This window comes from Leuciscus leuciscus, assembly GCF_965113295.1.
Source record: "Leuciscus leuciscus genome assembly, chromosome: 4".
NCBI lineage: Eukaryota > Metazoa > Chordata > Actinopteri > Cypriniformes > Leuciscidae > Leuciscus > Leuciscus leuciscus.
Window position 1 is genome coordinate 38812350 of NC_138728.1, and position 25175 is coordinate 38837524.

At 37.5% G+C, this 25175-nt stretch overlaps 1 protein-coding gene across 1 annotated transcript; it reads right to left on the bottom strand.

The window, feature by feature from the left end:
* Nucleotides 1–1038: 1038 nt before the first annotated feature.
* LOC309497444 (CD209 antigen-like protein D) lies at nucleotides 1039–3087 on the bottom strand. The gene is made up of 4 exons (XM_082167733.1): nucleotides 2884–3087; nucleotides 1613–1755; nucleotides 1436–1542; nucleotides 1039–1248 (listed from the first exon to the last, which is right to left on the bottom strand). Exons 1-4 carry the CDS (start codon nucleotides 3074–3076, stop codon nucleotides 1119–1121), a joined length of 573 nt encoding a protein of 190 aa, XP_082023859.1. The 5' UTR covers nucleotides 3077–3087; the 3' UTR covers nucleotides 1039–1118.
* Nucleotides 3088–25175: the final 22088 nt, after the last annotated feature.

Below are 25175 nucleotides of genomic sequence, written 5' to 3' on the forward strand. Positions count from 1 at the left end.
CAAAAATGAAAACTGCTGCTTCTGTGTAGATGAGAGAATCAAAGTGTATGCGCGTTGTACACACGCTATATTGATTATGGCCAAGCATGCGCCCTTAAAATAGCATATGAATAACATGCGCAACGCGCCACTGACTTTAAACTAGTTTTTTTCGGTTAGTGGCGGAATTGTTTTCTAAACCTGTAAAATAGCATGAGGGAACGTTTGCGCCGGAACACGCCTCCTCTTTGCGCTGAACCGCCCCCGGGAGCGCAAGTGTATTTCTTAGTTAACCGACGTGCATCTGTGGAGGGAAAAGTCCGCTTTGCGCGGGTGCAAAATAGGAATGATACATGCGTCGGTGTTCAAAGTCAATTGCGCTGGGTGCAAGATAGGGCCCCAGATGTGTTCCTACGGTAGTCACTTTCAAATCCAGACTCAAAACACATCTGTTTAGCTGTGCATTTACTGAATGTGCTGTGCCACTGTGCGTCCGACTGATTACACTGTATTTTATTTCTGCATCCTCCTTTTGATTCTAAACTCAAATGGCACTGAGAATTGGATAAGAGACAAACATAAATGACTTAATTGGAGAAATTGAGAGATGAAACCATGATGGCCTGGGTCTGTGGTGGAGTAGTGAGTTTGATGTGTCAGTTATACTCGAGGCTCTGTGGGGTGCGAACTGATGGGACAGTGAACACGAGGTCAGTCCTAGAGCTCCTTCTGTCCGATTTTAGGGAAAAATCGGGTCCATCGGAGACGTCAAATGGAATTCTTAGGCGCGCCGAATAAACACCACAGACACAGTGTCAGAGTAAAACTATATGCAAAAATAAGATACCTCCGCTGTTTTGATCAAATCTGACTTTCCTTTTCATTTCATAAGGAAAATATGAGAATTATTACACAAAAAAGGCATTGACAAATGAGTGCAAAATTAGATTTTTCATTTGTTTTAATATCATCTCATTTTTTTCTATGAATATTATTGAAATAAACATCAAATACAAATAAAAATAAAAATAATTATTAAATATTATTATCTCATTGTTTTGCACAGTACAACAAATCAATTTGGTTACTGTATTGCTTTGGATGTACAGATTTGATGCTTTGACAGCTTTGTTAAACCTCTAAACCTCTAAATCCTTCTCACAAATCCATATAAAGTTGTAATGACATGGAAAATCAGCCAACTTAAACTGTAATGCAGCACAGTCCTCTTCTGGAACGTTGTTATTGGGTTCCCCAATCCACCAAAGCCTACAACAACAGAACAGCCTGTGTTTGTCACATGTTATAGTATTAGTTAAGTAAAGACATTGTTTGTAACGGTTATTTCACATGTATACATAATGTGTTCTGTATTATCCAATCAGATGTGGCTACGTCATTACGCACTGCTTGTTTAAAAGGTACGGTTTACATTATTATTAAGCAAACTGCTCACCCAGAGGCCAGTTTGCTGCCATCAACCCACTTCCAGACTCCCTCTTCATCACTGTCAGTCAGACCAATCCAGGCAACGTTTCCACTGGTAAACTTTGTAATAAATTCCTGTAGAATGAAATATTATTTAGACCATAAACCGTTTTCAGTAAAGATTCAAACACAATCTCTCACTCACCAGTTCCTCATAGTTGTGTATGATCATCAGATGCGCTCCTCTCTGCAAACAGTCCTGTCTGCTATCAGTCCAGTTCTTCCACTCAGAGGAAATGTAGTAGGAACTGAAGTTGTTTGTTATCCACTTAGGGTTGGGGCTCTGATCTGTTAATGTTAGAAAAATAGCTCTTTAATCCTGAAAAATCAACTAATTTCATTAATTTCCTGCCTTTTCTATATAATTAAATAAAGAGCAGACAGTGATTCTATTCTATTTTTTATAAAAAAAATTTGGGCGCACCAATATGACAGTCATGGACATCTATGCTGCATTTAAAAGCTGAAAAATGCTGTCTCCGTAGGACATCCAACAAGGTATGTCCCCATATACAGTATGTACCCTTTCGCAGTGAAATCCCACCCCTTTAATATCCCACAATCCTGTGCGTTTGATTCAGTGACAGTTGCACTAAAAAATAAAGGCACGTCTGAAAGTTGCTGGTGGTGATCAGTTTGTGTATAAATGTATGTTTTTGAACAAATTTTTCTACTTTTGATTAGGGATGGGTGGATCGATCCTAAAGTATTGATATTTTTGATACTGGCATTGTATCGAAAGGATCGATTCTCAAATTGAAGTATCGATCCTCCTTGGGATTTCTTTTTTGAAAAAACAAACAAAAAAACATGTGATTTTATAATATTTATATACTAGTAGTAGGCCGCATATAAATATTTATTGAAATAGGAACGTCATTGGGAACGATTTCTTCTTCCGCTGTGTCTGTGCTGTTTATTTGATGAGTAATGTTCAGTCAGTTTCAATAAATGTAACAAAAAGGGAGTCATGTCAATTGCCAGTTTATTTAATATGAATAATGATGGCTTTCACAATACATTACAATCACTCAAATAAAAATATTTCATAGAAGTATCGGTGTCGATATTGACGATGTTGATCTTGAAAGTATTTGGTATCGTATCGAAAGGAAAATAATTGGTATCGCCCATCCCTACTATTGATGTCATTTCTATAAATAAAGAAATTACTATTGTACTATTTAATTCAATAAATTACTATTGTACTACTTGAATATTCAATTAGTTATCACCCAAGTTTGCTCTATTTTGTTGCAGATTAATTAATCATTACGCTGCCTCAGAAGTCTGTCAAATCAGTTTGTGAGGAACCTTCAGGTGCAAACACTTCCTGATAGGCAACTTTTTAAACTTTTAAGAAAAAAAAAAGACTGTGCACATTTCTAGCTTGTGGAATCAATCCAAAATGATTACCTTGTTCGTGAAGCCTGGCCTCAAGTTTTGCTAAGTCATTCCTTAACTTCTCTCTCTCTTCTGTCAAGTTTTTACTCGGACAGTAGTTTTCCTCTTTCTCGGATTGGAACAGGTTGTTTTCTTTTGTGAGCTTTATGCACAGGACTATGACGGCCACCAGTAGAAGAACACACAACAGCCCCAAACATATCATGGTGGTATTGTGCCTTTTTTTCTTCTCACTTCCTAAAAATGTAATGACACTGGATGTGTTCAAAATGGCATACTATTATACTACTCTTACTATTTCAGCAGTATCCAGTATGTGTACTGTGCCTAGTTTGCACATTTTCTGTATGCATGGATTACCCAGATGAGCTACTATATTTGCCAGCATTTGCTAAACACAAGGAATTGCTGTGTTCGGAATGGCATACTACTAAACTCCTACTATATTAGGGTGACCATACAGTACACCCTTTTTTTCCTGGGCATGTCTTCTTTTTGGACCTAAAAAAAAAGCCCGGGATTCGGCTTTTGCTTTCTACAGTCAACACGTTGCTTTAGGTCCCGCCTTTTCGCACGCCACCATTGGTTGGTTGGTCGGTCATGTGCGTAACGCAAACATTGGTCAAACTGCATCTCAGTCATTACCCTCAGGACCACGGCAACAGCCAAGAGACAGAGCAGCGCTTGCTTGTCAACAGTGGCACATGGCTCCTGAACTGCGTACAAAAAGCCCAAATGTAAATTCACAGATGATTTACAAAGAAAATCCTTGTGTTTTCGTCTCAATCGGGATCCGTGTGAAGCAGAATGCAGTACCTGCAAACATTGTTGTTTTCGTCAACGAGGACGATAACGAAATGATTTCGTTGACGCACCTTTTTTTATGACGATAACGCGACGATGACTAGCTAAAAATGGCTCTAAAGTGACTAAAACATGACGAGACGTTTTCGAGTTTTCGTTGACGAGACGAGACGGAACGAAAATGATTATAAGTCTGACGTTCACAATGCATGTCATTTCTGCCTATTTTGCGTGAAATCTGTCTGTTTTGAGCTAAAAAAAGTATCAGCAATGCTGCCGCTTCCTATCCTTGTTTTGGGTACGCCCACCACCCGGCTGCCGCCATGCCGCGCACCAGATTCCACACAACAACAACACACCTGCGGCTGCGGCTAGTCACTCGCCACACATCTTCGATATGAGGCGCCGGACTGGACAAAAGCTAAACGAACTGCGCGAGAGAGACCGAGTGTGTCTGCGCGCGAGAGAGACCGAGTGTGTCTGCGCGCGAGAGAGACCGAGTGTGTCTGCGCGCGAGAGAGACCGAGTGTGTCTGCGCGCGAGAGAGACCGAGTGTGTCTGCGCGCGAGAGAGACCGAGTGTGTCTGCGCGCGAGAGAGACCGAGTGTGTCCGAGCATTAGTTTAGTAGGCTAATTGGTACAAAGTAATATATAATTATTATATAACTTAGGTTATTACATAAATTATAACATAAATTATTATTTAACTAATTATATAATAAAGCCACAATTGCCAAAGTAAGAATGTTTTTATTCCTGGCTTTTTTGGAGTAAAACAGTGATTCCACTGTTACCACTTTATCTGTGTGTAATGTTGTAGTAGCTCAAATTGAATTGAGTTACAACACTCGAATTGCAACACTTGCTACAACCTGTCAAACCTAAGCCCATTTCCAATACTTTTTAACCTAAATTAATTTGTTAAAGACTATTTATTTTTTTTACTAAAATTGCCTAAAAACTTGCCTAAAACCTTTTTGCGTTTTCGTCGACTAAAACTTGACTAAAACCTTTTTGTGTTTTCGTCGACTAAAACTTGACTAAAACTATCAAGTTTATAAGTGACTAAAATGTGACTAAAACTAAAAAGCATTTTCGTCCAAAAGACCAAGACTAAGGGCGCTTTCACACTGGCAGTTTAGTGCGGACCGGGGCACGGTTCGCATGAAAAATCGCTAATGTGAACGCTGTCATCGGACCCGGGTGCGCACTAGAGTACCGAACCCGAGACTACCTGGAGGAGGTGGTCTGAGTTCGGTTGCTCCCGAACCGTGGCGTGGTTCGCGTTAATGTGCAAGCAACACGGACTCGGGTACGTGCTTGTTCAGGAAGTATAGTATCCCGCGCATGCGTATCACTGTCGCATCAGTGAAAAATCTTCTGCGAGCAGCAGAAACACGGCGTCCCCTGGATATGTGCTGAATTACACCATGTAATGAACATAAACGTAGTGGTCTCTCACTATGTTGTGCATAATAGCACCAAAAAAACAGACAAATTACAGCTATGCTCAGTCGAGTTGTATTCTCCATGCGTTTTCCGTGTGCGTTTGCGATGACGTAAGATCACTGCAAACGCACCTGGGTTCGATACAACTAATTGAGTGTGAAACCAGACCAACGCTGCGGGGGGCGCCGGGAACTAGCGCACTCGGGTTCGGACCGCAGCAAACGAACCCAGTGGAAAAACGCCCTAAGACTAAAACTAAAAGCGCTGCCAAAAACAACACTGCCTGCAAAGCGTACGTGTCAGTGTCAAATAAAGGTACTTGCGATCTAGAAGCCCACAAAGGGAAAATATACAACAGAGCATCAGGAGGACTGAAACAACCACTAACAAGAAATTAGTGTCATTGTTCAGCTGAAGTCTGTTCAGTGTTGATTCAAATCCATTAAATAACTGTGTAAAGTTAATTGATTATGATTATAATTATAGCTAATTATACATCTATAAATCAGTACGTAGTTTTGGCAAGTGTCCAGATAAACTCGCGCTGTGTGATTGACAGCTTGGGCGATTAGAAAGGGATTGTTCTTTGATCGCTTTCTGTATATTAATCACAGTTTAAGTAAGATTATTTTCATCCTACTAAGAGAAACAACGTGAAGTTGATCGTTTAGTCACTGGTTTGATTTACTGATGCATAAACAGTATTGAACGACTTTGAGAGAAAGATTATCTATCTGAACTTGGAACAATTACACATCAGAAATTCACATAACCCACTGGTTCTTCAGAGGCTGAAGGAACTAAAAAAATACTTTTGTGTTCATTTGTACATCCAAACACTGAGCAACTGCCATGCTTCACTCGTTTGCAAGCCATGATGTGTCTCGAGGAAAAAACAATATCGCGCTCGCGCTCGCGCAGCTCATTTTCTCATGGGCGGCCAAATTCTTTTTGCGGGCAAAGCAGAGAAAGGGGAGGTAACCTTTCCCCCTTATGACGACATAAGGGGAAGATTTCTAGATTCGCCCGTCTGAGCTTTCATTTTCTCAAAAATACCCAGGGCTTGGTTTACACCCATCAAAACGTCTAGCCACTGGGGGACCATAGGCAGGCTAGGGGAACTCATATTAAGGTTAAAAAACCTCATAAAGTGAAATTTTCATGCAATGGGACCTTTAAGGTGCACAGCTATTGTTTTGGAACAGAACATTATAAATAGGGCTGGGCGATATGGCTGAAAACTGTATCACGATATAAGTGTTTCATATCGGTCGATATCGATAATTATTGAATTTTTTTATAACATATTTAAAATAAGGACCAGTCCAGGAGACAAATATATTACATTTAAAGATTTTTTATTTTAAACTTAACCTACCTCTGATTATAATCCCATCAGTTAAAAAGGCAGAAATGTCAACACAACCATGGAAAACTCAAAAGTCTAAAATCACAATGAACACTTAACAATTATCTCTTAACATTAAGGTGCAAAATTAAAGAATACGTAAGAAATGCTTTATAAAGGGGTGGGCGATATGGCAAAAATATAATATTACGATTTCTTTCTATAAATTATATAAATCTATTTCTTTCTATTTTCTATAAATTATACATTGATACTTATTAAAGCTATTAATAAAGTTATTAGTCAAGAGCAGTGAGTGATTTTCTCTTTACATTTTGTTGTTTTATTAACATTAAAGGGATAGTTCTCCTAAAAATTCTAATTTTCATAATTTACTCTCTCACGTTGTTTTAAACTCGAATAAGTTTCTTTCTTCTGTTGAAAATAAAAGTTATTTGGAAGAATGTGGGTAACCAAACAGTTGATGTACCCCAGTGACTTCCATAGTATATTTTTCCTCCTATGGAAGTCAATGGGGACCAGCTACTGTTTGGATACCCACATTCTTCAAAATATTAATATTAGAAAATATTAGAAGGCAATTAATACAGGTTTGGAACAACATTAGAGTGCGTAAATAATGAGATAATTTTTATTTTTGGGTGAACTATCCCTTTAAGGACAAGCGGCAGCGTGTTTACTATTACTACTGTCTCTTTAAGAGCTGCGCGCGACGCGTCTATTATACACGCATTTGACAAGCAGATTTTCTCTCAATTTTCTCAAGTTTGCTTTCACTTTAGACATATCCGACTAGTTTATGTAAACCTTGTGTGTATAACAGTATGAGCAAAATAAGACTCGAAAGATAACTTAGTATTCAGGCGCTGGTAGACAGGCTTTTAGTGCATGTGAGCTTCACATGTATGCGCTGAGAAACTAGCTAGAACAGCGCATAAGCACGCGAATAACAGAAAAACTGACGACGGTCTTGCATAATCTGCAGACGACATTGGTCTGACTACGGTCAGACTTTAAGTCAGGCGAGCTGACTTTTTCTGTTTTATCTAGTTACTAGAGAGTGAGTGCCTTTGTTCATGCAATCAAACTTGCTTTGCTGGTTTCTTCCAACGAAAAAAATTAATAAATAATTATCGAACGTTTTATCGAACGCATTTTTTATTGATATTGATTACGTGTCTATCGCGATACATATCGTTATCGTTTTATCGCCCAGCCCTAATTATAAAGATACATTCCCTCAACGATTACAGGTCTCGGTATGATCTGTTTAGGGAAAATGTGCGCCTCAACAGGTCTAAAACTTCAAATTATAATTTCGATGCTGGCCATTTGATCAATATGAAGATTTTCCACAGAGCAATTTTAAAATATGATAAAAAATAATATCTATTGTAATTGTTTAAACATTAAGAATGTTGTGTACACAAATGCATATACAATTTTTAAACTAAGTGATTTTATTGTTTAACTATCTAGATACATTGGCCGTAGCCTTAAAAAAAATGTCATGTGGTGTGACCATGATTTATCTTAAAATTATTCATTTCCTTAACATTTATTTTTTACAAGTGCTCAATAATTAAAACGTTTGCATTTCTTTTGAGTTTTTGAAAATAATGATCTCATATTTTTGTCATATAATTTCAGCTGGTTTATTAAATGTAGTTAAAATAAGAATTTTTCCTTAAACTGATATAAAATATATATATATCAGTCAATTAAAGGTGCAGTGTGTGGTTTTTAGTGGCATCTAGTGGTGAGGTTGCGAATTGCAGACAACAGAAGTTACAGTGGCCGACAGGAAATTATGTCATCGTCTGAGACAGCAGAGAGTAGCCAGTTCAGCAATAGCCGCGTTTCCACTGTCGGGCCAGGGCCGGGCCGTGCTAGTGTGTGCCAGCGGCCAGGATTTCTGGCCCGTCGAATACCTTGGGCCAGAGCGGGCCAGCTCGGACTAGAGGAGTGGTTACAAACAGAGGCGGAGTTCACCTGAGTCGGGAGACGGCAGCGCCGGATGATTCTGTCAGCATTAAAGACTTTTAAAATGATTTAACTCGCGTTCATGTTTGAATGCCTTGTGTTTGTGATGCAAAAGACTATGCGCGCTAACCATTACCATAGTAAACATAGTAAACGCTTGAAGATACGCATAGTAAAAAAACATACGCTTGAAGAAATCAGACCAATCATAAAGGCTATCACAATCATGTTTTTATTTTATCTGTCAGTAGCCTACGTCTCGTCTCTTTATACCGGACTATCGTAAAATAAAGCAACTTTTTTTTCGGGAGCTTCCTCTGTTTCTCTGACTGAAAATATCTGTATGGGAGTCGAGAGAGTGCTAAAGCTCCTCAGGTCGTATTTTTGGTGGCATATATTTGTAGAAATTATCATTCTTTCTAAATGTGATGTACTGTAAATATGTCCTGTAACTACCAGATAAACAGTAACAGACGCGACTGAAGAAGTAAGTGTGTCCTCTTTCTTTTGTGAAATAGACCTAACGGTAATTTATTTCTGAGTGACTAATGTGCAATTTTGACATAAATTAATTCATTATGATCAATGTATCACTTTTTATTGTAAACCTGTGGTAAAACATCGATACTTGGGTTTTAAATATTCAAGTAAACAACAAAAATGCCAGCAAACGGCCGCTTTTATCATGTTTGTTTTCAACGCTGTTTCCAGTGATTTCTGATTAGTTTTCTGATAAAACTTCCATTTGTTGGTGAATGGGTTAGTGTGACGTTGTTCCAGAGAGGCGTGTTACGGGCGTGTTTTAGTGAAGCGCTGTGGAGCTTCTGGCCCGACAGTGGAAACGTAGGCCTGGTGCTATTAGCCCGAGGCTATCAGCCTGGCACGGCCCATTTAAAGCCCTGGCCCGGCCCTGGCCCGACAGTGGAAACGCGGCTATTGAGGTTTCTATACAAAGATAAATTAAGAAACTATGTTTACTTAATTATTCAGTAAAACATTTGTTATTGTGCATATTATTGTTTAGGGCTCCTGTACTAGAAACATGTCAGCGCATTTCAATCCCACGGTGTATGTAGATAGAAATGGCTCATTCTAAGGTTATAAAAAAAAAAACGATTCATTATGTAAGATCTTTATACACCACTGAAAACATAGTTATGTATATGATATTGCATTTCTGTCAACAGACCCCCCTAAATAATACACAATCCACCTTTCTGTCACGGTGTGGGTTTTGTTTCTTGTTCTTGTCATTAAGGCGGGCATACACTGTGCAATGTCCTTGTGAATTCAGCAAGGTACCTACTCACACTGAACAAGTAGATCGCATTGTAGCTTGTAAAGCCAAAGCTCAGGATTTATGTGCTCACACTATACAGTCCGAACGTCGAGCTGCGACTTCACTGCGCACACTATACGTGTGAAATATGTGCGATAAACCCCCGTGCCGGGTAGCACCAATAGACGATATCATGTATCCAGAGATATTGTCAAAACAAGCCTCAGTTATCAATATCAAGATGATTTAGCATTTCCAATTTATGTATAAAATTATTCTTAGTATTTTTGTATTATTATTATTATTAGGGAAGGCCTATAGGCTACTTTTATTATTAAACTGATAGGCTATTATAATTAATTTGCCATACAATAATTTCATAGCGCATCACCGCATAACCACGCACTGTGAGGATAATGAAATATTACATAGAAGCTTCCTCCTTATTGAAAAATTGTCTAAAACATTTAGGTCGATTACAATGAATTATAGGCATATAATTAATTATTAACAGTCTATAATATGTCCGAACCAGTGTTGGGTAAGTTACTTCAAAAAAGTAATTATTTACTAATTACATCATCAATATTGTATTTAAAATACTTCTCTAATTACTCTGTCTGAAAAGTAATTTAATTACTCAAGTAATTATACAAATTACTTCTTAAAATCCCTATAAACCTTGACTGGATAGACAATAGAAATGAAACTCTTTTAATAATTAAATATGAGTCAAACATGGAATAGTTTATCCTTTTAAAGCATTTAAGCTTTATTAAAACATACTATAATACTTAAACATTTTAGTAACAAATGTAACCTTTAGTTAAACAGAATTCCTCTGCTACATATCTGAATAACAAAAAAATAGAATTATTCTGCTAAATATCTGAATAACAAAAAAAGCTTAACTTAAGAGAAGTTAAATGACATGCATCAAGCTGTAAACATGAAACTTGCTTTCAAAGCAAAAGTACCATATTATATTTCTTACATAATGTAGCCTATGTAGTCATGTGTTTAAACAAAATTAACTAATTTCTAATTCACTGTAACCTTTAGTTAACGAAAATACTAGTCGCACGAGTCAGAATTCAGCTCAAAATTGGACGAAAATCGCACAGTGTATGCCCGCCTTTAGGTGTGTTCGACACTGGCTGTGGCTGGATGTAACCGATCGGCGAGAGTAGCCGCAAAAATATACATTTATTATCCATAAATGTGTTATATAAATAAACTTGCCTTGCCTTGCCAAATGATATTTCATATAATGGACATCTTTGGACAACGTTTGTTTGTATATTATGATGGAAATATAAATACAAATGCTTTGCAATTTTGTAAAGGATTAAATCACTTCTGAAATCATACCAAATAGTGCAGAAAATACATTTGAATAAATTTAGAGTGATTTAATTTAAGTTTAACAACGTTTCTGGATTGTCGCACCACATGATATTTTGACACTTTATATAACATAAAAAATTATACATAACTAATTGTTTTTGAAAAGTTAAAGTGAGTACATACATGGGAGTGGTACTACATAAACAGTATATTAAACAGAGGCCAGCTAGTAGTCGCTGTGCGAGTAAACCTCACTACTCTGATCCCAATTGGTGCTCTAGTGACTGACGCAAGAGACTGCAGTCTTTAGCCTCCTACTTTTTATGCATTTAAACCCGTTCTTAACTGGAAAAAATGCAATCGGACAGCTGTGCTGAATTAATGTAGCATACCACTCTGAAACTGTAGCATACTATTTGTTGTATATTGTAAACTATTTCACAAACTATTCTTTAAAAAATAGTAGGCAGCATGCACTGTGCAATAAGCAGTAAGTAGAAAGTTAGTGTGCCATTTTGAACACAGCCATTATCTCATCCCAGCTTCTTCCATTTGCCACGGCACAGATATATTGCAGGGTTCTCAAGTCTCACGCATTGGCCGTGAGACACACGCAATTCAACCAGTTCACACGCTCACACGCCACACCATGTATTTCTCACGCTGAAAAGGCAATGCCAACCAAGTTGTCCTGCAAGCTTTATAACGTTATGTACGAGGCGCACGCACACAAAGTGTGCACGCACACGCACCGTACGTTCGTTACTAGGTAACCAACAACATCGCGCGAACGCGCTGGGTTTGTGCTGGTGTAATGCATTGGTAAAAAAAAGTAGGGTTTTTTTTTCTGACAGACCAGCCCATGAAACATGTAGATCAGCGGCCCATTGGTTCTTTTCTTGATTGACACTGGGCTGGCCCAATCACAACTTTAAACGAGTGAGCGAGCGTGCAGCAGTGTCAGTGTGGATCTGTCAAAATATTCAGCGAGATGGAGAAGAAACGCAAGGAATGTGCAGAGAAATAGCGTGAAACAATAGAAACTGGCCCTTAAAGCAGACACTGTAAACTGTGTCAAAATATACAGTATGTTTTCTGCCCTTCATCAGCTCCTGTGATGATGATGATAGTGAGGAGGATCAGGAGAGAGATGAGTAATCCGCGGTAAGCATAACTACTTTCAAAACACTTAGGCCATGTCATGAGTGTAGGAACCCATAACCCAGTTACAGATTATTTCCATATCTGCATATTTGACGATTACCGCAATTCACTAGAAATTTAATGAGAGGCGTTTGTAAACCATGTTTTCCGCCAAAATAAAAGCTTGATGCAGTTTGCGTCAAAATAAAAGATCATGTGCTTATCTCTTTCAAGTATAGAAATAGGTACAAATCTAATTATGAAAGTGTCCTTTATTTTTTAGTGCATTTGTTTTTACAAAATATGGCTATTACGGTCATAGGATTAATATTATAACTATTATTATGTAGTAGGTGTAATGTAAATAGACACTGTAACTAAAAGAGGTTTAAATTTTTCTTTGTTTAATTTGCACACTGAATATAGTTTGGAGCTTTTAATTTTGAACTCTCAAAGTGCACCAGATTGATGGATTTAACATTAAAATGCAAAAAAAATTCTCACGAGGGGCAATTTGTTATATTTTTGTATATTTGTAATTTGAAATATAACATTAAATAGTATATTTGATGTGATGAATTGCTCTGTCATTTATCAGATTTACCAATTGTTATAATTTCAATTTGTGCTGGTTAATTATGAACAATGGGTAAAATTGGGGGGCGGGGACAGGCGGGGGGCGGGCCTCCATTAAGGCTCCTCCCCTAACCGCATGTGATCTCACTCCAAGCTTTTGATAAAACTTGAGAACCCTGTATATTGGAAGTATATAAGAAAGGTAAGATGATACGTTCAGATGTGCATTGAAGAACATAATCATACTTATCTGTGTTCTCCATTCCGCTTCAGGATGGTTGAAGTCATCTAACTCATGGGGTACTTCTATAGCATTCGTACTAACAAACGTAACCATGGTCATCTCTTGTCTTGCCTTCTTTGGTTTCCCAGTAGAATTTATATCTTTGGTTTAGAAAGAATGTATTTTGACATTTATATAAAATTAGAAAGAGAATACTGTTTTTAGAAGGTGAGAATAAAAAGTGTGAACTTTAAGAAAATGTGGCATCCAAGGGCGTAGGTTTGGCCTCAGCTTTGGTGGGGACATCCCCCTCCCCCTCCCCCTGGAATGAGTTTTCTATATGTAATTAAATAATGAACAAATGAATAAAATACACACGTATCATAGTATGCATTCAACACAACAAATCCATTATTATTATCTATTATTATTATCCATGATTACAGTATTCCATTAATACTAAAATTGTATCTACTATTCTATATCAAAAATGACTAAATATCAAATTCTATTGATATATTCTATTCTTAAATATTAAATTCTTAGGCTACACTCACTCACAAATACATTACATAAATAGAATGTAGAAACGAAAAATGTCTCAGATCCACTGTTTATGTTGACTGCAAGATTCTAAGTTAAGGTCAGCTAATTAACATTCAGTGACTTGCTAACGTAGCATTCTATCATGATAGCGTGACTTCTATGAGTCTATCAGTGCTGCACAGCCTAATCAATACTCTTAACCTTAGTTGAAAGATTGCTGCTGCTAGGTTTAACTGTAACAACATGGTAACACATACTATCACCAATCAATACTATTTTCCACAGTAGAATCTGCATTTGAAAGCCTGGTCAGTCACTACTACTGCTAGTTTATTTGTGTGGCTAGTTATTTTGCCTACTTACACTCTGCTTTATGAAAAAGCTTCGTATGTCCCCTTTCTTCTTCTTGGGTGGCATAGCTGATCTATCTACAAAGTACAAAAAGTGGCAAAAAACGGAATATTAAAATGTTTTACTCTGGCCTTTGTATGTGGCAGAGAGACAGCCCTGGTAACTTACCGTCGGCGACGCGCGCGCGCACCAGGGACGTGCACAGACATTTTGAGGGGCAGGGGCTCAAGTGAAATAAAGGGCACTTCTCATAATTACGTTTTTTTTTTTTTTTTTATAAACAAAAAAGTATATATATTAACGCAACTCTGACTTCCTTTTTAAAAAATTAATTAAAAAAGTTAATTAATTTTATCTTCCTCAAACTCACGCAATTGTTTCATTTTCAAAAGATGTCTACAAAATAATCAGTTCACACAGAAACCATGGTCTCCTTAGTATTCACTAGGTTTATAGAGCAGCAAAGGAAACCATTCCACAATGTGCATGTTTTGAAAACATTTTCTATGCTACTAGTTTCAAGTATATATGAAGAGTTCAGATGAAAAAGCCTCTAAGTGCCATCTGAAATGTTCTTCTAAAATGAGCATCTTTTTTTCAAGCTCGTATATTTAAGTTCAGTAATTTAACTTAAATGACAATTAATAGGTACTTTTCATTGCCAGTAATGTGAAATAAGTGAACATAAACATACAAGCCTGATAAAAATTATCATAGAAGGAAATTTCAGATGGCACTTAGAGGCTTTTTCATCTGTACTCTTCATATTTAGAATAACCTAAATAACTGCATCAAGCAGAGGGGCGTGTTTTACTAATAATTTGTTTATTTTTGCACAAGGCACTACATCGTTTTAATTATTTTGGTGTTATCAGAATACATAACACTTTAAAATTAAACTTACCAAAATAATTGAGTAACAATTAAATAAAAGCCAATGTCATGTATGTATTTGTGGTTGTATGGAATACTATTTTATAAAGGTTTAGAGGAAATAAAAAAAGTAAAATTACTCATAAATAAAAAGTTAATTTATAAATATTGTTATTTTTAATGTTTAATGTTAACTTATTTCTACTCAGTTTTATTGATTAATGTAGGCTACCAGATGCAGTTACTCAGATTTACTACATTTTTTAGAGTGTATCCTCCATCTTTTTGCATCTGTAGATTTCTTCTAAATTCACCAATTTAGATTTCTAAATTTCAGGGGGAAAGACTCTTGATAGAAGTCATTAACTGAGGACGTTTTGTATGCAAATTAGGCGTCAACTAGTTAAAATGCACACATTTGCATCTAATTGACAGGGCAATGCAGGTAAATAGGATAAACAAAATAACTAAAGCATATCACCTGGTGGTGATATATGCTTATTTTATTCACTTATTTTATTACATGGCTTGGTTGAATTCCAATGTAGAATGCGGTCTGTTATTTCTTGATAAGAGACCGCTGTGCGGAGTATAACAGACCGTTGCCATGAAAAACAGAGCGTTGCTATGGACTCACAGGATTCTAACCGTAGAGACGGAGCGTACTATTTTCTTTAGCGGAAGCAATACAAGCGGGTTTAACAATCGGGGGAGAGGGAGAGGGAGCGCTTCAGAACTCCTTACCTGATATTTAGATATACCATTCTTCAATAAATATATTTGTTTGACAGGGAAGCTGTGCGCAAACAGAAATATATATTATTTAAAAAAAAAAAAAAAGGGCACTTTCTCTCCAGGAATAAAAAGGGCAGGTGCTCAAGCCCCCTTTTATGTCTATGTGTGCACGTGCCTGGCGCGCACACACACACGCTCGCTGCCAGTGCAAGGACAAAAGTAGTCCCGGCCCGCGCGTGTAGCCTGTCAGATACACCGCCGCCAATCAAATTACGGCGTTTCTTGTACTGTCGTTGTTTTGGCCGTTGGAATCGATCCAAATAGCAGCGCAAAGATCCAAATAGCAGTTCAAAGGAGCTTGCTAAATATTGGTGGGGACAAATTTGTCATCTCAAAATATTGATTGGGACTAGTACCTAGCGTCCCCCCCTAAACCTACGCCCATGGTGGCATCCAAACTGTGAACAATGCATAGTTGAAAAAGAATCGCTGATGACAATTTACAAAATTTAAGTTCTAAATTCTGAATATTTCCTCCTCCATTTCTTCTTTTTAACAGTTTCATCATCGTACTTTGTAAATGGCCCAGCACCAGCATAAAATAGCACAAGGAGTACTAGGGGTTTGAAAAATACAATTTTGCTGATTTTATCTCATATAAGTCCAAAAAAATCTTGAAATACTTCAAATTTTTTAAATGGAAACAAAATCTAAATTATTGTAATTTTTCCTTTAATTTTTAGTGACTGTCATGCATGCACTTGGAGCTTTCAACGCAAATTTAGTTTAGTTTGTTTTTATTTGATGGGGACGAAGCATGTTAATGAACATTTGTACAAAATACACAATGTAAACGAGCCGGATTATGGCAACATTGCTAATTTACGTCTGTAGTCCCTAGGCAGGTACACACAAGAACAAATACTCAACTATACAAAAAACACAATACCCAAAATACATTACAAAAATTACAAAGAAAAATGTTTACACACCTGATTTGTCATAAGCCACTTCTTTAGATGTTCTTTAAAAGTGTGATAAGTCGAACATTGTCGTATTGACTGCGGTAAACTATTCAAATATGAAATACTTTCTGACCAAAAGATGTTCGCCTATATGGTACTTCACAATCCCCTCTACTGACAGACCTGGTACCAATACCACAATCTGTCCTCTGTTTTATGAATTCTTTCAACGGAGGTGGGGCAAGCCCATCCCAGACCTTATAAATAAAACATGCATAATTTTTTTAATTTTCAAAACTCAATACATTTTTATTTTTTTTATTTTACAGTGATGAAATTAGTTTTTTTTTTTATCCAACACTTTTATCGCCTTTTTATACAGTGTTTCTATTAACTTTAAAGTTGTGTCACCTGTGAATGACCAACTATTGAAACAATACTGAATATGTGAAAAAATCACTGAATATAATATAACTACTAACAAAATATTTTTTTACAAAAATAACACCACACAGACATTAATAAACACCTTATGGATCAGATTATGTCAAAAACTCAATTTCGACCAAAAGTGGAGATAGAACCTTATAATTCTAAGCTCACGAACTGTCAAGAATGGCCTAATGTACTTAAAATTCTTTAAATAAAATTTTACAATATTAGACAACTTTTTTACATGTCTTTTAAAAGTGAGAGTAGAATCCAAAGTAATTATAGTACCAAGTATTGTTATATTTACACAATAGTACCAAGATACGTAAACTCTTTAACAACTTCAAGTTCCTCCCCTCTCAGAAATATATTTGAATGTGTCATCTCTACTAACTGTTTTGAAAACATCATACACACAGGGTTTTTTTTGTGTTCAATACTAAACCTGTCCTGGTAAGCCAATCCTGTATATTGGTCATAGCAGAAGTCAAAGTAATCGAGGCTTTTTCAAAATTCTTAGCATGGGTAAAAATGACTACATCATCTGCATACAAATGAACATTTACATCTTTACATACTCCAGGTAGATCATTAATATAAAGTAAAAATAGAATTGGTCCTATAATAGAACCTTGTGGAACCCCCTTGGGGCAAGCAATATAAGAAGATTTTATACCATCAATACATACACATTGTTTCCTACTTGAAATATAAGATTTTATCCAAAGTATTGCTATTGTTGGTTTAGATAAAAGCACCTGATGGTCAACAGTGTCAAATGCATTTTTTAGATCTAAAAAAACCCCACCAACCACCAAAACACGCATTCTTATCTAATAAGCATTTCACTTTCTCAACAAACAAACAGTTTGCTGAATCTGTTACTAATCTGTTAATAATTACTGCGAAAACCAAATTGCATTGGATATTAAGAAGTAAAACCCTTATTTAAAATCGGTTGATCAAATTGAACAGGTCTATAAGTAACATCTTTTATGGTAAAAAGCTGGGTTAATTCATCAACTGAATTTATAAAATGTGCATTCAAATTAGTGGCTATAGTTAAAGAATCATTTACTAAAATGTTGTTAATTTTAAGTTCAAAACTTTTAACAATGTTCTTTTGTTTTCCAGCTAATTTATTAATGGTTTGCCAGATTTTTTTCCCATCCCCTTTTGACCCCTCAACAATGTTCATAAAAAAAACTGGCTTTAGCCTTTCGTAAAGTCTGTATTACTTTATTCCTCATAGAAGTGTATTTATATCGATCAGTTAAAAGACCAGAATTCAACGATTTTTTTAAGGAGCTGATCTCTATCCTTCATCAATTTCCTACATTCATTGTTAACCCAGGGCAACGTGTTCCCTTTTATTTTTGTTAACCGTCCCCTTCTAGTAAACAACTCAAACACTTCTTTAACTTTTCCCAAAAAATAATCAGAGCCTCTCTCTATGTTTTCGCTTTGCAGGACTTCACTCCAATCAATCTCTTTTAAAGCTATTTCAAGATTGTGTTGCTGATTTTTAGGGACTATATCATGATAGGCAGTGGTTTTAAATGAATTTAAAAAGCATTGCTTTGTTAGTTTTCTTGAAAAAAAAAACCCCATTATGATCAGACAGCCCTGTCAACAAGTTAATGCTTTAAAATTATTTCAGGTTTATTTGTAAACAATAGATCTATTCTAGTTTTAGAGTGAGGGGTTATTCTAGTAGGCTGTTCTATCAGTTGTGTAAAGTTAAAATAGTCAAAAATCTGTTTTACATTTTTTCTTTCCTTCCTTTCAGTCCAATTAATATTAAAATCTCCCATGATAATTACTTCCTTTTTCAAATCACAGTGGTTAAGAAGTTGTTTTAATTGGTCATAAAAATCCAACTTTGCTGAAGGTTTACGATATACAAATTAAAATGAAAGACATTTCGGCAGAAAGTGAGATATCCACACCAACACACTCAAGACCAACTTCACTTGGCCATTCAATTTGATTACATTTTAAAGTGCTTTTTACATACAATAAAACCCCTCCACCCCTCCCCTGCTCCCGATCTTTTCTAAAAACATTATATCTAGGCATATTTACTACTGACTCATCAATTTAACCAAGTTTCTGATAATCCTAGAAAGTCAATATTGGAATTACAGAGTAAATGTTCAAGTTGTTCGCGTTTAGGAGTCATACTCCGGATGTTTAAATGTCCGCCAAACAATCCTTTCATTTTACATTGTGTATCACAGACAATTTTAGCCTGATTCAAAGTTTGGAAAAAATGTGTTGATCCATGCCTTTTCATTACCGGATTCCTCGGTTTGAAGGATCTGTTCAAATGTACGTTCAAACAGACAGGTGTTGTAGGTAACGGAGTCCAACACTCACCACCAACAGGATCGGCACTTTGCAAGCCAGCGTGCGCATCAAACAAATGCACTGGATCCAGTCCACTCCGCGGAGTCCGCGCAAGAACACCTCCACGGTTAGACACACCAGCAGCAGCAATGTTCGGGAACCCCAAGAGAGCCGGCACCAACGGTCCAGCAGAATCAGGCCACAACACCGCCCGCGCCGGCACCCCCGGCAAGGAATCCACACACAAGCCAACCGCACCAGAGAGATCAAACCACGACACGGGAGGCTGAAGCCCACGGGACACCAGGAATGGAACAGACGCGGCCGGACCAACGAAACAGCTGTCATTAAAGTTTGCACAGCCATCACCACTTGATCGAGCCGGAGATTGTACACAGTCAAGGGCAATTTTTCCAGAGGGTTGCAATGGCGCCACCAGGGGGTGGCCAGGGGTGGCCGTGGCCACCCCTGGCCGACTCCTGGCCACCCCACTGGCCACCCCGCTGGCCAGTATAAATTTTAGTAGCATCAGTTATGCATTTCATCCCCAATGCACAGCCAGGCAGACCTTCGATCGCACACAGTAGCCAGTACTCTGCGTGCTCAGACAGCAACAGCTCAGCGCGTGCCCGTCGGTCAACAATTTCAAAAGAAGTTAAGGAAGAAGACGAAGAAGACTACCGCGTCAGTTTGGGTGACAAAGTCATCTGAAGTCATTCCATAGCTTAATGTGACGGACAGAAGTCTATTTACATCATTAAAGTTTACGGAAACTCGTTTTCCCTCCTCTGTGGCTGTCAATCATTCTCCATTCAGTATTCAAACAGCGCGCGCGCCTCTTCTGGTTGGATGCACGGTAAAACTCTCTCCAATATGATATATTCACATTATAATGCATTATCTGTATATAAAAGGCTGTGGATTTGCATAAAATGATTTTATTTTGTTGGAGTTTGTTGCTGTTTTTAAACGACTCACTACCGTGTGCTTGTTAGATCACACACATCACAAGGACTATGAATCGGCATCAAACGCACAATAACTGGAATTTAAAACTGTGAAACAAATGATCAATAAACTGTTGGACAGATAGACACTAGGATTTGTGCGCTCGACATTTCTTCGCTTTGTGCCGTGAACTTTTAAATGCGCACTTGTTCAGTGCAGCGCTGCACACTGTGACTCCATGTTGCTTTGAGCACATCATTCTGCACCCGCGATGCGCATATGCGCTTTGTGCGCTCTGTTTTGAAGCGTCTCATATTATCATGGTTTTGCGCACTGAAAGATTATTAAAAGCCTATATTTTTATACCTAGCCTGCTCAATACATTTAAAATAAGCATAATTTAATTGTATATTATTTATTTGTAGTGTAGGCTATATAAATATATACACTTCTGAATTCTTGACATTAATATATAATATATTTGTATCTGCCAGTATCTGCTTTTCCCCAGTAACTGTTTTGTTTGCAATAAATGTACACCTTATGCCAAATATAATTGCAAAATACAACAGAATTGTTGTGTAACTCAAAATGTTAACTGTACTGTTATTAGTCTATGCACATTTTATCATTAGTAACATTAAACACAATAAACCATCATATAGTATATCAGTAGGAGTTTCCTTAAGTCTTTCTAAAAGTTTACTACAGGCCGGTTTACTACAACAGTAGAAAAAAATTTCTGAAATGATGGTTTAAAGTTTTGGTGTGCCACCCCAAGATTTTAAGTGGCCCCATCTGGCCACCCCTATGAAAAATGTCTGGAGGCGCCACTGGAGGGTTGTGGACCAGGATTAAGTTCTATATCTCCAGCCAAAAGTAATATTAATGCTAATTGAAAATATCCCAGTCGCGAGTTATTGTTAGATGACAATACCTTCTCGCGAGTCACTGAGGTTCAAGCTGACTTTACATTCCCATTATTTAGAATCTTAGAGCACAGTGCGTGTTGACTCCTCAAAACCAGGGGGAAAACACCATCGTTGCTTTCTTTAATATATCGATGTCGCAATGATAGTACAGATATTGTTAGGATATACAACATTACAGTCCAATTTACAAAAAAGGGTTTTACTGTTACGCAGCACGTTTGAGCTTCAGCAAGAACCAATGAGGTTCATTCTCGTGTTACGCAGCACATTTGAGATTCTGCAAGAACCAATGAGGTTCATTCTCATGTTTCTCCAACCAACTTTCTAAATTGTTCAAAGCATTTGTAAGGATACTGATTTTTAGAAGGCAGCTGCTGTCTGACTCTGAGATGGCAAATGGGAACATGGTTTGAGAAACATTAGTTGGGGAATCAGCCCACCACTTGGAGAAGCCTGGCGCACAACATTTTCAATATCAGCCAAGCAGTCCACCTTTGAATTCCTGTAGTTGCCCTTGAACAGGCCAAACATGGAGTCGGGAGCAAACTTTGTATGATCAGCTACGATGAATGAAAGGTGATCCTCTGAAGCTTACCTGTTATAACGCGCCAAAGAAGGTATTGAACCAGTGCATTGTTTTTATTTTGTCCTGAGCAATTGTCTGCATGTAAGTGCAAGCAGGTCTCCTTCACACCATAGCTCTCAAAAAAGTAGTCCAGGAGACTGATCACACAATTGGCCCCTTTGCCAGTGGTGCTTACCTCATCTAGAAAAAAGATCACCATCGGTGGAAGCCCTTCTGTTACAAAGCCGAACACAGCACAATGTCGAGTACAGCATTGTCCATCTCCAAGTGACTCGTCCTGAGTGACAGCAACTCTCCCTCCTTTAAAAATGAAGAACACTTTTCCCCATTGAAATACTTGCAGTTCCAAGAGAAACCTATTTTCAGTTTAACATCTGGACTTCCAGCAAAAGAAGCAAATTCTTCTTGTTGGTGTTCCCTCTTCAGATTCGCCAGACTAGCAAGGGGTTCAATCACCAAAACTGGCTTATCATCATCATCATGTTGGTCACTGCCTGAAAATGCAGGGAGATATTTTTCAATTCAAAGCATGAGACCTAAAAACATGATGGCGTAATGTGCAAGAATTGGGTAGGGGGCTAATTCCTCATTTAAAGTGGATAATAAAGCATTTTATATGAAAATATCAGTTTTTCAGTTTAGTCAGACTGGATCTGATTAACTGAGGGGAGGGCAGAGGGACAAGAAACGGGTAAGGCTATAGGTGGTAAGCAGAGTTCAATTCAAAGTGTAATTTATCAAACAAACATCGTGTCATAAACGTAATTAATTTAAACTGACTCAATCCCAATCATCAAATATGTGATAAACATTTAAATCCACTTTTTTTGCATCACAGGATGAATTCTGTTAGCATTACATTGACTGAACACTGACAGTATACATTTACAGTATACATACATTTTGCATAAAAAAACAAAATCCTTGTCAGTTTCGTCCAAGAATGTATCCCATTCATCATCACCATCATCCTCCTGAAAATAATCCGCTATAAAACTGGTTATATCATAATTTGGGGCAATTCCACCGAGATTACATTCCTGCTCATGCTTTAGTGTCACCATGTCAGATACAGTTCATCAACACGACGCATCACCATCCAGCAAACGAATTATATTGACACGTAGCAGGCCTAGAATGTCCTTAAAATAAGATTATTATTATTGGTAGAATATTGAGCAACAAAACAAATAAGCTGCTCTTAAAATATTGGCGATGACACAAAACAATCTCCACAGATATCTGAACCCGGCTTAAGTCGTTTTTTTTTGTTAGTTTTTTTTTTGCCTTAACTAGTGTTGACCTTATTGCAGCTCGTGCAGATTGATATTAAGGTCTGTTTACTCTTTCTAATAGAAAACAAGTAGAAAAGAAGTTCCTGAACCGAAAGATATAAGAATCAGCAGGTGTTGTTGCGCCGAAATAAACCCAGAGACGATTTAAATTTAAGAAGCCCACATCCGGAATCTTTTTTTGCACAAAAGTATAACGTAGTGTCAATAAAATCATTAATTTCAGTATTTATCATGTTATAAATTAAAATTTTAATATTGCATCTCAAAACCCTTGGTATAATCTACCATTTACAGCAATAAACACACATGAGCTATTTTTGTCATTTTTATGGTTAGGACTACTTTGACCCTCTTAATTCATAATTAGATTCTGCGACTTTAGCTTAGATTCTGCGACTTTAGCCGGGGTTTAGCCCTAAGTCTGGTCCGAAGGTTGAAGGACTCTCATGAGGCCTCCCTGTTAGAGCAGTCCCAGAGCTGGAGGCGCTTCCCTTATTATGGTCCCTTTAGAGTGCCCAGCCTCAACAATGTTTCAAAGCCTATGTAGATCCAGGATCGAGTAGAGTTACTCGTTTGCAAGAGTTCTACTCTCTAGGATGCCCGTCTCTATGATCCGTTTTGTGAGTGAACTACTGCCACTAATCGCAGCTCTCCCTATTGGATGCCTCCACAGGTAGAGGCAGATAATGTGAGAGACTCAGATCGGCCTCCCTGGTGGCATGTGGGGTTGACTTTAGTCCCAATCAGAAAGTGACTGGACAGGACTCCTTTTCGGACCCCCTGGCCATATTCCCTTAAAGGAACCCCTTCCAAGGAAGCGGTTGGTTCCAAGCCTTTGTGCAGCTTTGGTAGGCTTTCATTGTTTCAGATACTTCTTTGAGGCTTATAGCTTGGGTAGTGACCGTAGGGAATACTGTCACTGACAGCCTGTATGTGACCCGAAGGAGGAGTGTTTTTGGCATTTCAGTAAAACTGCCATTTCTGATGTTTTTGTCACAGCCATAATTTGGCATGCACTCTCATCAGCATGGTGGGTTTGTATATCGTTCCCTATAGCATCAGGGACGCAGTGCGTCAAAAGGGAACGTCTCAGGTTACGACTGTAACCTTTGGTCCCTGAGAACAGGGAACGAGACACTGCGTCGCTAGCCATGCCTCGGGGATGCCCGCTGAACAGTCCCTTCAGACGATAAGTGGATAACATGTTCTCTAGGCGCCTCTTTTATACTTCTGGGTTGCACTAGTTGACGTCATAGGCTGTCACCGGTCAATAACGATTGCTGTGATTGGATAAGCTTTCAGACACCAGTTCACGTGGATGGTGTTCCCATTGCATCATCGACGCAGTGTCTCGTTCCCTGTTCTCAGGGAACAAAGGTTACATAACCTGAGACGTTTTTCTTGCATACTAAGGTAAATGTAACATGACATATAGTATATAGTTACATGAGACATGATTAATTTCAGTAAGCTGTACTGTATCTTTCAACATTTCTTCAGATATTCATTCATGTTTATTTACTATTAACTAGCAGTAAAGAGGAAGAGATGATTGGTTCATGTGCCGGTCATTAAAGAGTGTGAAAATAGTATTTATTGTTAAATTTTGTAGTAAAATTGACAGAATTTGAAAGCTGAGAATTTGTTTCATATCAAAAGTAACCTGCTCTGTCTTTTTCTGTCGGCATCGGTCAAGTCAACTTTATTTATACAGCGCTTTATCCAATACAGATTGTTACAAAGCATTTTTACAGTCATAACAGGAAAATTAGGCATTTCGTCTGTTGTACTTTAGTGTTGATTCAGTTGAGTTGTTAAGATCATCAATTTATTAAATTAGTTCATTACATCTATAACCAGTTTGCAAAAATAAAATTCATCATCCAGCTCAGTTCAGTTCTCGTATACTAGCATCAATAAAGTCAGATGTTTAAATTTAAGTGTTCCTAACTAAGCAAGCCAGAGGCGACAGATGGAAAAATGTGTTTTTACTGATACTAGAAATGTGGCTTTCAAATGAAAGATTAATATCTTTCACTTGAAAGCCACATTTCTCTGGTCTTCTGCTTTTTCGATTTTTCACTGCGTGAGAAAATGGATGTGGCATGTGAGCGTGAGA